This window comes from Platalea leucorodia (genome assembly GCF_965183815.1).
Source record: "Platalea leucorodia genome assembly, chromosome: Z".
Taxonomy (NCBI): domain Eukaryota; kingdom Metazoa; phylum Chordata; class Aves; order Pelecaniformes; family Threskiornithidae; genus Platalea; species Platalea leucorodia.
Window position 1 is genome coordinate 78,311,378 of NC_138858.1, and position 15,215 is coordinate 78,326,592.

General features: G+C 43.0%; 1 protein-coding gene across 1 annotated transcript in view; it reads left to right on the forward strand.

Moving 5' to 3' along the window:
- PLPPR1 (phospholipid phosphatase related 1) overlaps positions 1-15,215 on the forward strand; it is a gene marked incomplete at both ends in the record, with an annotated part of 73,419 nt that overhangs the window by 44,274 nt on the left and 13,930 nt on the right. Inside the window, one exon of the mRNA XM_082335871.1 lies at positions 7,555-7,687. Coding sequence (XP_082191997.1) covers positions 7,555-7,687 — 133 coding nt within the window. The remainder of the gene's footprint in view (positions 1-7,554; positions 7,688-15,215) is intronic.

A 15,215-nucleotide genomic window follows, 5' to 3' on the forward strand; every position in this document is an offset into this window, starting at 1 on the left:
CTTGCTTCTCGTTAAGGAAGGATATGTCCTTTTTCCAAGGATATGTACCAAACATGGCGCTCGCGTGGTCCTGGCTTTCAGGGCTGGGCTCTGTTTCAGCTTGGTCCCAGAGCAGGGGGATCTCCACTCAAGGACATTTGGCTACACCCTCCTTTTATTGTCAGGAAGCAGAGCTGGGGTTGCTCACAGGGCAAGGCTGGAGGAAGAGCCCCGCTGCTTGTCAGGTTTCACTGAACAACTGCAATAACAACAACAACAAAAACCCTAACAGAATAAGATAATAAGTAATTGAATGCAGATTAAGGTTTTGCCCTCAGAAGATTATGGGTGAGCTGGCCCTGCAATGTTCAGCTGAAGACATTGCTTAATTTTGTCTTACAGTTCTGCAAAATAGAGCATTGATTCCTGTGGGCTAGAGAAGGTCTGTCTAGATGGTGAGAGAGTGTCCGAGAAAACTCTCAGCTGATCCCTAGTCCTCATGACCAGCGATGGTACTGATGTTATCAGGGAAAACCTCTGCCCTCCCAGGTAGGCTTGGGTCAGGGTCCTGGCTGCAGATTACAGCAGAAATACTGTGTCCTGGAGAGGTTGCCAAGGCAGACCTCAGTGACCGCTTGCATCCTATGGTGTCTTTTCTCAATATGAATGTTGCTTAGCGTTTGCTGCCCAGGTTTGACTATGGAGTCTCAGCTGTGCAGTGTCAATATTTGGCACTGTAGGTGGCAGGTAGGATGGCAGATCAATAACCATCAGGGCTTAAGGCTAACTGCAAGGGAGATCTAAGGAATTAAGGAACTAACACCACTAAGTGAAAGTCAATATGAGCCATGTTCTTAGTGGGGACTGTAGAGAAGGTGGAGACAGACTGTTCAAAGCGCAAGAGGCAACCCTGCAATGGACACAAGCTGCAAGAAAAGAAACTGATTAAATATTAGGAAAAATCTTTTTACAGTGACAGTAGTCAAACACAGAAACAGTGCCCCCCTCGAGGCTGTGGGATCTCTGTTCTTGAAGACATTTGTAACACGACTGCTCAAGCCTGCAGTGTGTGCTGGCTCTGCTTTAAGTAGGGGCTGGACTGGAGGCCTCTGAGGACCCTTCCCAGCTAAATCACTGTGTGATTCTGTGCCTCTGCATTCTGTAGTGCTAGTGAAAATTTTCTGCTGTTTAACTAATGACAGATGAATGGAGCCATGAGCTCCTGCGTAGAGCCTGAAGAGGCAGCTGTGCTAATGCAGTCCCCAGATACACTGTGATGCAAAAGGACAGAATTGCTTTTGGCCCAATGCAAACCAGTGCTGATGAAACACCTGCTGGAGTACTTTGCAAAGGTCACCTTTTGGTGCACAGGCCTGCTTTTTCCAGGGAGAGCTGTGTGGAGTCATTTTGAAACTGGCTGATTGGGGTAGAGCCTCATAACCCTCATCTGCTTATATTCTCTGGTTTTGAGTGCACATAGTTTGTCTCACAGCCAGTGCCTTCCTTGTATCTGCTCCTCCACTTGGCTGCTATTTGAATGCTGCAGACTTGATTAATTTAGTTCTTTCTATTTGTGGCATTAAAAATGCAGCCACACACATTCTTATAGACAATTCAGGAAATGTCATACAGCTTGTTGAAACCTGCCCAGAACAGAGAGTGATGATGACCTGAGACCCAGGTTCAGTTTTGTTTGCTGCCAGCGATTTTTGTGTGTAATAGGATGTCTCTGGATGTGGTTTCTATGCATAAAGTGGTGTTGACAAAGATTGACTGTGTCACAAGGATGCTGTTAGAGTAAACAAATTGAAAGATTTAAAAACTCCCAGAAATCAGAATAATGTAAACTTTATACATAGAAAAGATAGACAGCTGTACTTCACATAATTCTTCCTGATATGGGATCTCCATCAGAAATGCCATCAGTTGTACTTTTTCACGGGAAGCAACAGAAGGGTACTCTTTCACAGGGACACTTCAGGCAGTCCCAGGCTGTGGGCACAACTGTGTTTCCTGCACCTCTTCTGTGCACCCTGGCTGACGCTCCTCCTTCTTTATCTGTGTGGAATTGCAGCTGAAATGAAAACTGTCTATGGCAACTTTCACACAACCCCAGTGTTTGCTGAAAGTGTGAAAAAAATAGAAAAATAGTGTTTTCCCATTTTTCGCCCCTGAGTGACTGAGTGAATGAGAGGCAGTAGGACTGTTGAGATGCAACTTCTTCCAGCAGCAATGTGGGACTGTATGGAAGCATTCAGGCCAGACCCTGCCAGAGAAGAGGGGTGAGCAGTTTGACTAAGTTGTCAGTCAATCTGTAGGGAGTTTTCAAAGGGAGGTGGAGAAAATGGATGGCAAAGTCCAAAGAGTTCTGGTGAATGAAGTTAAATCCAGTTGGCATCCAGTCACAAGTGGTGTTTCCCAGGGCTCAGTACTGGGGCCAGTTCTGTTTAATATCTTTATCAATGATCTGGATGAGGGGATTGAGTGCACCCTCAGTAAGTTTGCAGATGACACCAAGTTGGGTGGAAGGGTTGATCTGCTGCAGGGTAGGAAGGCCCTACAGAGGGACCTAGACAGGCTGGATCGATGGGCCGAGGCCAACTATATGAGGTTCAACAAGGCTCAGTGCTGGGTCCTGCACCTGGGTCACAACAACCCCATGAAACGCTACAGGCTTGCAGAAGAGTGGCTGGAGAGCTGCCTGGCGGAAAAGGACCTGGGGGTGTTGGTCGACAGCTGGCTGAATATGAGCCAGCAGTGTGCTCAGGTGGCCAAGGTGGCCAAGAGCATCCTGGCTTGTATCAGGAATAGTGTGGCCAGCAGGACCAGGGAAGTGATTGTCCCCCTGTACTCTGCACTGGTGAGGCCGCACCTTTAATACTGTGTTCAGTTTTGGGCCCCTCACTACAAGAAATACACTGAGGTGCTGGAGCGTGTCCAAAGAAGGGCAATGAAGCTGGTGAAGGGTCTAGAGCACAAGTCTTATGAGAACTGGCTGAGGGAGCTGGAGAAGAGAAGGCTGAGAGGAGACCTTGTCACTCTCTACAACTACCTGAAAGGAGGTTATAGCCAGGCGGGTATCCATCTCTTCTGCCAAGTAAGAAGCAATAGGATGAGAGGAAACAGTCTGAAGTTGTGCCAGAGGAGGTTTAGATTGGATATTAGGAAAAATTTCTTCACCGAAATGGTTGTCAAGCATTGGAACAGGCTGCTCAGGGAAGTGGTTGAGTCCTCATCCCTAGAGGTATTTCAAAGGCATCTAGATGTGGCGCTTGGGGGACATGGTTTAGTGATGGACTTGGCAGTGCTAGGTTAATGGTTGGACTCGATGATCTTAAAAGTCTTTTCCAACCTCAACGATTCTATGATTCTAAAAAAGGAGGCAAGACTGGGGCCGTGTGACTGGTGATGAGCCACTTTGTGCATAGGAGGAACCAGACTGTGGCACTCTGCATGTGCGGGAGTTTGGAGAAACATGACTAAGGAGGAGGATTTTGTCTGCTAGCATGGTGTGAACCAGGGGTGCGATCATCAGCTTTGCTAGAGGATTCGAATTGAAGTACAAGGCTGATGTCCTGAATGAGAGAAACTCGTAAAATGAACAAAAAGTGTTAAAGCTGGACCCATACTTGGCTGTCAGCGCCATGAATAATTACTTTTCTAAACTGAATATAACTCTTCAAGGTGGCACCTCACCCTCACCCCACTGCACAGTTCCTGCAGGAGTGCTGCTCCCCGATGCCACTCTTCTGCAGCCTTGTCTTGGCTGTAACCCAAAGTCACTCCTGGACAGCTTATCTTAGTTTATCCTTACAGAAACAGCTCTTCTTGATTTTTACCCCAATCTATTTTTAGAATGCAGTGTTGCAAAGAATCATTTCACAAGGACACTGTGAGCATATCAGAAGGTGTTATAGGAATAAAAAAATCAAAAGAAAAGTTAAAGATTCCATGTCTCCTTAGAAGCAAGTTACATTCTCTTGTTGATTAAATTGATGATTAAATCAACAAACTGTTGGTAGTCTGTACAGGAGTGCAGGGAGTATTGGGTGCTCATGTTGTGCTGAGAACTTGAAAGGGGAAGATGTGATATTTCACTGTCTGAAAATGTCATTTCACAAGTTGAAGGACTATCATTTCCAAATCTATCATGGACAAAAGGCTGTTGAAGAGGAAAATTGGACAGAACATTTTATCCATCTCTTTGCTCAGGAGGAGCCAGAAAATAAGTAAAGCTTGTGCAGCAGAGGTTTTTGAGAGCTGAATGTTGAGGAGCAAGTATTTGGTGGCACTGCCAGTAATGGGAAGGCAGGACCTTCTGAAGAAGTTTTCTCAATGGACAGGTTGAAATCAGCAGAGGAAAAATGACTGCTGGGTAGGTATTTCTAATTCATACTGGGGCTTCAGGGCATCATCGTAGTATTTTTACCTAATAATAATATGACAAGGAATGTGAGCAAGAGTGTCCAAGCAACATAACCTCAGTGTAGTTGCATTCAGGAAATCAAGACCAAAATCACATCCAGTGGCACTGCCTTTGCTTCCCTATCGCCTACATCATCTCAGACTGCAGATCACCTGTGCTTTCAGTCCCCAGCCTCCAGTGCAATTTTCTTGCCATTTCTACTAACTAATTCAGCCTGTATGATGCAACAGTTCATTAACCTTGCATTGTTTTCCCAAACGGAAATAGTAGTTTGCTTGCTGTTTTCTTTTTCCATCCATATCTGTGTATCTATATTTAGATTTCAGATTTAGAACTGAATTGTACCAATTCCTGGGGTGCTGATTCTGTTCTGACAGAAGCTAAGGTACTTAACAGTGTCAGTGATTGATTTTGGGAGGCCAGCGGGACAACTTGGCTGGATGTGGACCCTGCTCTTGTAGAAACATCAGATTTTAAATCATGAGAATCAGTGGATTTACTTAACTTCAGAAATGCCTGGAGAAAAAAAAAAATCAGTTCTTTGAGGAGCTATTCAGACCACATTCAATTTTGCACACCTAGATTAGCTATCAGAACTAGGTGCCCAGGCCCCCATTGAATTTTTAAAGAACAGCAAGGCTCACTTTCTAGAGCCCACATTAAACATACAAAGAAAGAAAATCGTCAAATTCAGGCAACTAAATTCAGTGCCAGAGATAGCACCACAAGAATAGTCCAGTTATGTTGAATCATCTTATATCACCTCACAAATACAGCATTATTACTATACACCTAAACTCTGTATTAAACCAAAGGCACTATTCACTTTAAAAAGCACATTTTGATCTGTTATACTATAGGAAATCTGGGATAAGTCTGCTTAAATCAGTGGAATGGAATTAAACAGATTTATAGCCTGGCAAAATTTACTCCTAAACCTAAGTGGAACTAATCTATCCACATGAGAGTTGCTAGGAGTATGCCAGACAGCTAAATTCATAGAAACAAAAATGGGAATTGAAGCAAGAAAATATTCAGTTAACTTCTGATGCAAAGAAACTTTAAAAATAGATGTACTGTTAAAGGAGGACTAGTAATATGTTTTATACCTAAGTCTCTCTTATTTGAAAAGTTTAGGTTTTTAAAGTCCACTAACCCATGTCTACACAGAGTAGAATTTCCTCAGGGTGTGAATTGTCTCTCAATGTGTATGTACAGCCCCCGGCAGACAAAGAGCCAAAGCACTAATTCAAACTTCAGAACATTATCATGATTCAAATAATAAATGGTTTGAAACAGAATGTCACTTTTAAACTGCTTTAGTGCAGATGGTCTTTTTCTTAATTCCCAGCCCCATAGTTAGTGAGCTGAACTTATTGAACTGCTTGCCAATTCTGTTAAGAGCAGATGGAGTGAAATGGGATAAAGGCAATATTTCAGTGTGGCTCCCATGCATTGGCTCCCACCCCCAGATGCCATTATCGACATACATTTTACAACTCCATATCTCTCGCCATCAGTGGTTAGAATTATAAAGAGGTTGAGCAGACTTGGCTTGAGTGTCAATAATCAGTAAGGATGCTCATCTGGCTTAATAAGGATAAATTGTTGCCCTTGAAACAACATACCATTCCAGCAGTGAAAGTGAACTAAGACTGGTTCCTTGACATTTATGCTAACTCTGGGTGTCTGTGTGCATGTGTGTGTGTGCACACACTTTTGTTATGCGTTTCTCTGACCATTCTCTAGCACTATAGGTTCCTCTTGTGTGTCTTATAATGTATTAAATTACTTCTTTTGAGTGCTGCCCTTTTAAAAGCTTATTTCTTCCACTTCAGACTGGCTTTTTTTCTCTAAAGACTTTCATTACAAACTCTGTCTTTCTAAAAAGCTCACAGTGTCTCCTTCTGAAGCCTGCTGACAAAACATGCTAGGTGGGATTTTCAGAAGTGCCTGCTATGAGTGGACCGTCACTGCCTCTAAAGCCTGTGATCAAATTCTGTCCAGCTTTAGCTAGGGCATATAGACCTCTGTGCAACAGACTTAAATTAATTCTGAGTGCTTAGGAAATACTGATCCTGCTCCTATGGGAAGCAGTTATCATTTTTATAGAAAGTTTGAATGCTCTGATCACAAAAAAATGCAAAATACATAAGCGCAGCTAACAACAAGATCAATGGATCTCTGGAGACTTCATTTTTGATGTTTTAATAAATAAAACAGAACATTTAGTAAATAAAACAGGCCAGAAGTCATCCTCTGGCCCTCAGACTAGCTGGCCTGTGCAATCTATGGCCAAATGGCTAAAGTCCTTCTGCGTAAGTAGCAGTGGCTGCATGCAGCTTTCCTCATGGGACTTGTCCCAGGCATTTTCTGAGAGACTGTTGTCACCAGGCTAGGCTATGACAGGGACCATGCTAGCAATGTAACAGTATGGGTGACTGGCCATGCTGCACCCACACCCCAGCACTTTTTACTTCATTGATGCAAGTATGATGTATTTGTCCAGAATTCTCACTGACCTCCCCAAAAGTTTTGTGACTTCAGATCAGTTTCCATTGTGGGGATGTCCTTCATCTAAATTTCTTTTCAAAGTTGGCAGGAGTTCTGTAACCTATCTGGCAGACTTAGATGAATATAAGTTTGAGAAGGTGTGGAGGCTGCAGGAAGCATCCAATATTGCTGAGACTTGCTGGTACAATGTTGGGGTGGAAGTCTGCAGCATTACTTTCCACTTCCCAGATGTTTAGAAGCCTTCCATCCATCAAGTCGATACTGTCAGCAAATTTTAAATGCTAATAGCAAGACATGACAAATTCCATGCCAATGTCAGTAAAAATGGGAGCTTCTGTGATCCACAGTATTCATTAAAGCTCTGTTTGCCCCCTGTATCCTAGGAGTTAGTATAAGAAGGGCTAATATTTGCTGTATCTTGCCAGTGAGTGCAAGAATGGCAGATCCTTTTCTTGGCTGGGAGCTGGATCTATGTCAGTTCATCTCAAGTGAATAAGTGTAGCCGTGCTGTGGAAGTGCAATGTCCAAAAGACACACTGCTGTGTAGTAGTTTCTGCAGGCTGGAACCAGACACCCATGTTTTAATGTTTGCTCATGTCATTTTTAACCTTCCGTTTCTTTCCCTTTCCTGGCAGATTTTTATTGGTGAGATATCCATGTATTTCATAAAGTCAACCCGAGAAACCCTAATTATTCAAGAGAAAACTATTTTGACTGGAGAGTGCTGTTACCTGAACCCACTGCTTCGAAGAATAATACGTTTTATAGGTAAGCATCCTGAGCACTGCAAGCTTAGTCCCTGTTTGCACCAAAACAGAATGAAACATCCTAATAGTCTATAACACAAAATTAAGCTGTGAAATCTTTGCAGGCATCTTCCACCTTAGAGGGATAGTCCCTCTTGTGATTTGCAAGGTAACGTTCAAAATGTGCCATATCATGCTGTCTGAGCTGGTTTATATCCTGTTCTGCTGAGCTTAATGCTTCTTCTGGACCCTTGAAGAAAGGTTATGCCAATCAAATCCTTGTATGAATAATTCTATCAATCATTGCTATTCTGTGCAAGCTACCCATTCTACTTACAAATTGGTCCTCACCAGCCCATCTTTTCGGCATTTTTCTTTTCAGCTCTAATTTTAACATCCGTAGCTCTGCCACATAATGTTCAGCTGAGCACAGTGCAAAAAAGCCCAGAGCCCACTTCAAAATAATGTTCTTATTTTTATTGTATTTGTTTTTTGTTAGAGCTTTCATTGAGTTAATCGCTGAGAAATGAATGAAGAAGTTCTGTCACTAAACCATTTGGAGGTTGCTTTATATGGTGCTTACAAACCGCTATGCCTTTTTCACGCTGTTGATTAGTGGAATAAATGCCAACGAGACCTTGCTGACGGGACTGTCCCATGGTTCGTTTGGAGCAGGAAGACGAACAGCATTGCAGTTTGCATTTCCGCTGTGGCACTGACAGAGAATCTGGTTGTCCTCTGAAAGCTTTCCAATTCACAGCCATTTAAGGCTGCCCAAACCGCACCCCTTGGTGTTTAGAGATAAAGGAGGGCTGGTAGCTCACTTTCTGCTGCCTTGTAGCAGCAGAGTAAGAAGAGGACAGCTCTGAACTGCATGTGCAAGGGGTTCTAGCTTCCCTCCTTCTTACTTGTTCATGAGAAGTCTCAAGTTCATGCATGGGATGGCGTGTCTTGCTGCTGGCTTGGGCTGGTGGTAAATACAGCTTCCCACTGACTAAGAGGGGCTTTGCCCACAGAACATCATGGCACCTCCCTCCCTGTATAGTCTTAGAGGTAAAGCATCCTTACACACTGCATCTTACAGAGAGTTGGGTCTGAATTCATGGTCTGAGTTAAAAGAAGCAATGGGAAAAAAAGCTGAAAATATCTGGATCGCTTCTTCCCTGTCACTGCTGAATTTTTGAGATTTATCTGGAAGAAAAACATCTGCCGTGACTGTGGCAAGGGTTGTATTGCTTCCATGGGGCACAGCCCTGGCTGTAGGCAGGGATACTTGCTCAGAGCACGGAGTTGAAAGTCTTATCCTGTGTTAAGGTTTTCATCATCAGCAAATATACGCTGCAAAGGAGGAAAAGCCACGGTTTTCTTTCTCCCTCTCCTCTCTCTGTGATTCATGCTTTATGCACAGAAGTTAGGAAATGAAATGTTTTTTTACCTTCTGCCACACTGAGGGTGAAGACAAACCACATGTGGTTCATTCCTGAGGCCTGGTCTGTGTGCTGCTGATGAAAACAAAAGACACGGGAATGCAGTTGAAAGTAAAATACCCTTGAACTTCACATAACCGCTAGGATATATTGATGGATAGTAAGCTGCCATTAAGAGAGATGCAGGGTACCAGAGTCCACTGGGCCACCCAGGGCTGTTTGAGTGTTCCAGCACATTCGGCATGTTGCAAAGTCCTAATCAAACACTCTCGCCTGCGGGGTCAGCATTAAAAAGAGCTTAGACCTAAGCTTAGAGCTTAGGCTAAGCACTTGCTCTGTGTGTTTTCTTATAGTTAGCTTTATTCTTAAACGTTCATGCTATTGTTCCTCTTCTGGTGAAAGAGAAGGTGGTAGCAATGATCTGGTTGACTCTCAGAGAGTAGTAGGATATGAACCCTGCTAGAGAAATCAGTCTTGGCTTTGCAGCTGTATTTGTTTTCCTGAGAAAAATGAAGTTAACATTACTAGAAATGGCTTAAAGTGTTCATCTCATCTTAAACTACACTGATTGTTTGCTTGTTTTCTTCTGAAACCTTCTCCTTGCCTCTGCAGTAAAATGAAAGAAGCAGAGTTTGTTGAAAAGTGGCTAAAGGAACTAAAAATAACTACACATTTTTCATTGATATTCCACCTGCATTTTAAAAACATGGCATGGACTAAGCAGCTGTAGCCCATGCTGGATGATCAGGGAAGTTAGCTCCATACAGCTGCTTACTCCAAAAAGAGGCTACCTGGATGCTTGGCTCTGGAGAGACTACCAGGTTACTCATACACGGGTTTCCTTGCATGTGTCTTCTCTTGCTAAACTTGAGGGCCATAAGTTACAGAGCTGATTAAGCAGGTTGTCTTGCAAGATAACCTAGCAAGCAGTCTGGCTTGTGGCAAAGAAGTTTTTTGCCAATTCAGTCTTGGTACACATTCATTGGAATATCCACATCTGATGATTTCTTGTGGCCCAGATGTGTGAGCAAGAGTCTTAAGTGAGTACCTGCAAAAAGTAGTAATTGAACTCCTTGGAATATTGCCTTATAAGTCATTACAGGTGGTATTACTCAAAAGGATGAGAAAAATCCTTCAATTTGTCTGGGTGCTCATGTGTCAGGAAAAATTAACACTACTTTCTGACCCTGCAAGGCACATCATGGAGAGCTTTTGAGAGTTGCTATTCCCAAATTTTAGAAAGGCAAAGAGGCTTTTCCTCCCTCCCTGACTCTGTAACTAGAGTTGCTGGGAAGAGATGGGGTTTTAAGAACAGTAGCCTAAATGTGCTTTCCACAAAACAAGCAGAAAGTTATAGATACTTCACTGAACGTTCACTTTGATTTTGTAAAGCAAGAAAAGCAAAAAGAGAAACTCCAGACTATCTTTTGGTGATGTGAAAGATAAGCAACTTGTCATACTCTCTCCATGGGATCTTTTGGATTTGGTTGCTAGACTTGAGCCTTTTCCCCCTTTCTTTTGCTTCATGTATACAGAACAACACACTTTTTTGCACTTTGATAGTGAAGCAAAAAATTAAGCGAAACCAAAAACCTGCAACTCTTCTGGATGTTGGCAAAGCTCCCTGTTTTCTTCCTTGATTTTTCTTATCTTGCCTACTATGCACTCTCCTTATTCTCTCCTTGTTTTCCTCAAGCTCTCAGCAGCTGTCTGTTTCTAAGATTCTCCCGTCCTGACTTTAGTGGGGACCTCAAACATTGAGCTTTGTCTTAAATCCCTCCCTGTTTCTTTGTTCACAGGAAGCAGAACCAAATTTCTTCTTGCTTCCTGGCCCAGGCATGAATTCTGCACATTGGTAGACATTTGCTTTTCACAGAATCATAGAATCATAGAATATCCTGAGTTGGAAGGGACCCACAAGGATCATCGAGTCCAACTCCTGTAACTGCATAGAACAACCCCCAGAATCACATCATATGTCTGAGGGTGTTGTCCAAATGCTTCTTGAATAGTCAGGCTTGGAGCCATGACTCCAGCCTCTCATTCCCCAGTCTGTATGTACATCCAGGGTTGCCATATCCCAGGTGCAAAATTCGGCACTTGCCCTTGTTAAACATCATACAGTTGGTGATTGCCCAGCTATCTAACTTGTCTAGATTTTGCAACGAAGGGCTGCCTCTCAACTTGCTTCAGTGTACGTCTAGTCCTTTACTGCAGCCTAGATGATTGGTGAAACCTGCTATGTTTCCTGTATATAGAAAATCAATTCCTTTATCAGTGAAAAAAAGCTGGCTTAGCTTGGAAACATCAGATTTTGATATATGTTGCAATTTGTTCCATCTTCCTCTTTATCTTTTATAGCTGCTTCCACAGACATTTATTTTGAAGATTTTTCAGGTCAAACAAGTGGTGTGCAATTGCTTTGGAGCTGTTTTTTCTGTCTAAAATATTGGTGCTGCACTGCTATTCTACAGTCACATCCTCTCTCCTTCCTTCTCTCCTCACCCTTCCCAGCAGTTTTATTATGGATTTCTGATGCCAAAATTCGCTGTTTACATGCTGGACCTTTGAGAAACCAGGGGGTAAAAGTGGTTGTTTCTTGGGCTTCTGCCTCTTCTCCCTGTCTCCCAACTTGAGTACACACAGCCTTTTGTATTTTTATTCACCCTGTCTTGTGGTATTTTCCCATTCGGTACTTTATTAACATCTTCCCATCTTGCATTTTCTTCTGTGTTCTACTTCATAATTTGTATTGCAAACAGAGGTTATAAATTATTTTAGCATTATTTAGTGAATGGTTTCAGTCAAGGATTTACTCTGTTTAGATACAGCTGCTATCATACCCCCAAGATCATGGATTCAGACCTCCCTGACTCAGTTTGGCAGGGTGACAAAAGTGTGTATTGTGTTGCATTTCATTATATTAGGTTTCTAATCCATGTGATTAAGTTGTATACCTGCAAAGCCCTGATAACATGCAAGTAGCCTCTCTCCAGTTCAGATATTTAGAAACGCAATGTGCTTCATGAGTTTGTTACCAGTGGCTTTTACTTCGGACCTGCGTAATTTGCAGTTAACAAATGGCGCAGATCAGCTTCTGGTGACAGCTTAATTTAAAGCATGGTGACATCTCACAGTGGGCAGCTAAATAATGAAATTAGGGCTTTATTTCAGCAAATTAAGGCTTTAGTTCAGCAAATAAAGGTTTACAACATTTATACACACATTGAGTTTATTGTAATAGGATAGATATACCCCAGAGCTCTGATGTCAATTCCCTAGGCAGCTGCAGGACATAGTTTGCCTGACCTTATCCTTCTGTCTGCCTTGGATCTGAAGTTCACTGTGAAACAACGCATGTTCTGTTATTAACTGGCTTCCTTTCAGCAGAACTCAAGCTGTATTTGGGTGTGCTGCCTCTAACCCGAACTGCTGCAGCAGCTTAAACTACTGTATGTCTCCTTTCTTATCCCTGAAGAACCTCCACAATAAGAAACAGGTCACTGTGTTGGGGACAAATCAAACCTTACTGTTCCCTTTTATGCCAGGCTCTGAACTGGCTGTTGTCTAGATGAACACTGATAGTTGTGAAGCATCGAGAAAGAAAGAAATCCTGTGTGGGGCGGAGCCTTGAGGCTCCAGAGTACTTTTGCATTAGGAACTGAATTTCTTCTTGCATGCTCAGCCCACATTTCTTCCTTCTTATGTCTTGAGGGAACAGTATCCGGGTGGGACACTCACAGGTGAAGCAGGCAGACACAAGAGGCAGTAGATGTCTGGAGCAGTGAGCTTTGTGGGGTCTTCACTAGGACATCAAAGCTGATCCTGGGATCAGATGATGAGTGCTCAGAAGAAGCTTGCGGTTGAGCCTGTTCCTGATGCCATGGCAACAGACAATAAATTTCTCTGCAACCCCCCTCTCTCCAGTTGTAAAATGGATTAATGATACAGCTCTCCTTTAACAACACCCTTTAAGATATAATGATGAAGAGTCGTTTAGCAGAGTCTGAGTCACAGGACTATAAATGTATGGCTTTATTGGATGCACAGGACCATTAGAGCAGAACCTTCGGAGATGGGCTGAGAATCAGCATTTCCACAAAGCCATGAGTCCTTTCAGGGACTCCCTCCACTGAAACTCTAATCTTCTTTAAAAAACATAGGCTTGGAAAAGGGGTTGGGGGAGTGTGAATGTGCATGTGTAATATGAATGTTTTCCAAGCAAATTAGGTTGAGTGTGACAAATTCAGATAATTGTCTGGGCACTGGGAGAGAGAGAAGTGCCTAAATAAATGCCCTTGGTAAAAGACATGACGATATGTTATCGAAGAGCACAGCTTCTGATGTCTCATGAGCCCTTCAATGTATTGGGTTTTTTGTCACTTTACTTAAGGGTTTCATGGTTTTTCTCTGATAAAGCCTTCTATCTCCTGATTCTCATTTCCACCCACTGGCTTCTCACTTCTTTCTTCCCAATGCCTTTTCAGCTGCTCTTCTACAACTCTCAGGGTTTTTTTGTTAGGGGTTTTTTTGCTGTTTTTTTTTTGTTGTTTTGTTTCAAATCAGTGGCATTTTAAATGTCTGTAATAATGAGAGTTTCCATGGAGTCAACAAGCAGCTGCAGATACTGATGTTAGACAGATTCAGGTTGGAAGAAGAGAGGGCTTGAGCACGAGTTGCAGTGAGAAGGCAGGGTTATACTGAGGTTACAGTGAGAGAGAAGATCTGGATTCTTCTTCAGGCCAGATGTCCCTGTCAGCAAAAGGAATAGACAGAGCTGGAGGTGGCACCACTGATGAACAGCCACAGAGGGAGCTCGGCAGGAGAAAGCCCATTAGAGTAGCATATGCATGAGAGCCCAGAGATTATGGGTTCATGCTCAGAGGACTTTTTGGCAGCCATTTAGGGGAAGTGGAGAAATTAAAACTGAATCATTCAAAATTGAAGCTGCTGAAGATTTAGATTCTTCTGCCACGGCAAGTGTTAGTTCAGGTGAGATGGAGCTGGCAAGATTTAAGGTTCATGTTGTCTGTCCTCAGCATTTTTGAAGAGAATTTTCTTTGGTTTTTGTTTTGCACATTTATTTTGTCTAAGGTCTTTCTCACTGGAGGTAAATATATGTTCAAATCTGATCCTCAGTTCCTTCTTCTTGGACTCTGGGGCAGCCAAAGAGAGTGCCAGGGAGCACAGCCTACCCTCTGTCTCTGGCCTGAATTAGTCTCTCTCCCAGTTACATTCTGCTTACTGGTTTGCCTTCTAGCCTTTTCTTTCTGGCTGCTCCTGACACATACGAACACAGCTGAGAGCCAGGACAGTGACAAAAAGTCAGGAAGCCTTTCCAGAAATAGCTTCTGCTCCTTCTTTAAGGCCTCTTTGTGCAGCCAGACTATGTGACACGTGCAGATGAGGGGAAGGAGTGGCTTTATGTAAATGAAATTAACCTCTGTCCATCCTTTCTGCTAGTAACCAGCTGTAGAGGCTGTAGGTCTTCTTCACATGTGGCTTGCACTATTTACATGTTTTCTCAGCATATACTAAGTTCTGAACTAAAGTTTACTCCCAGGTTTTCTAGGCCAGAGTGAGCACAGTGAGATAAAGCGCTTGCTTCTTAGCAGGATGATATCACCTCCCACTACACCTGAGCATCAAAGTCTGGAGGAGGTACATGTTCTCCCATTCTCTCTCTGTGGCATTATATCATGGACTTCAGCTGTATGACCCTGAAGAGCTAGGGCTACTTGCCCTTCCCATGAAGCCTTTCAGCAGCAATTTGTCTGCCTCTAAAAACCAGTCAATCACATCACTGCATTCTCTTGATCTGGTCAGTTAGCTTAGCTGCTGTAGGTCACTGAACAAATCCATTGAACAGATGGATTCCTGAGGTACAAAAACCATCAGGGGACTCTCCACCACTACCCAGGCTCACTGGTGTTACAGCCTTTAAATCAATTACAGCTAACCCTATCTCAAAGTCTCCAGAGACTACATGGTGTGTAATCAGTCTGCAAGGGTTAAAATCCTGTTAGCCAAATTCATTGCTGCACATATAGCTATGATTTTCATAAGGCACAGTTTGGCAGAACTGAAAGAGGGGAATTACAATGATCAATATGCATCACAGTC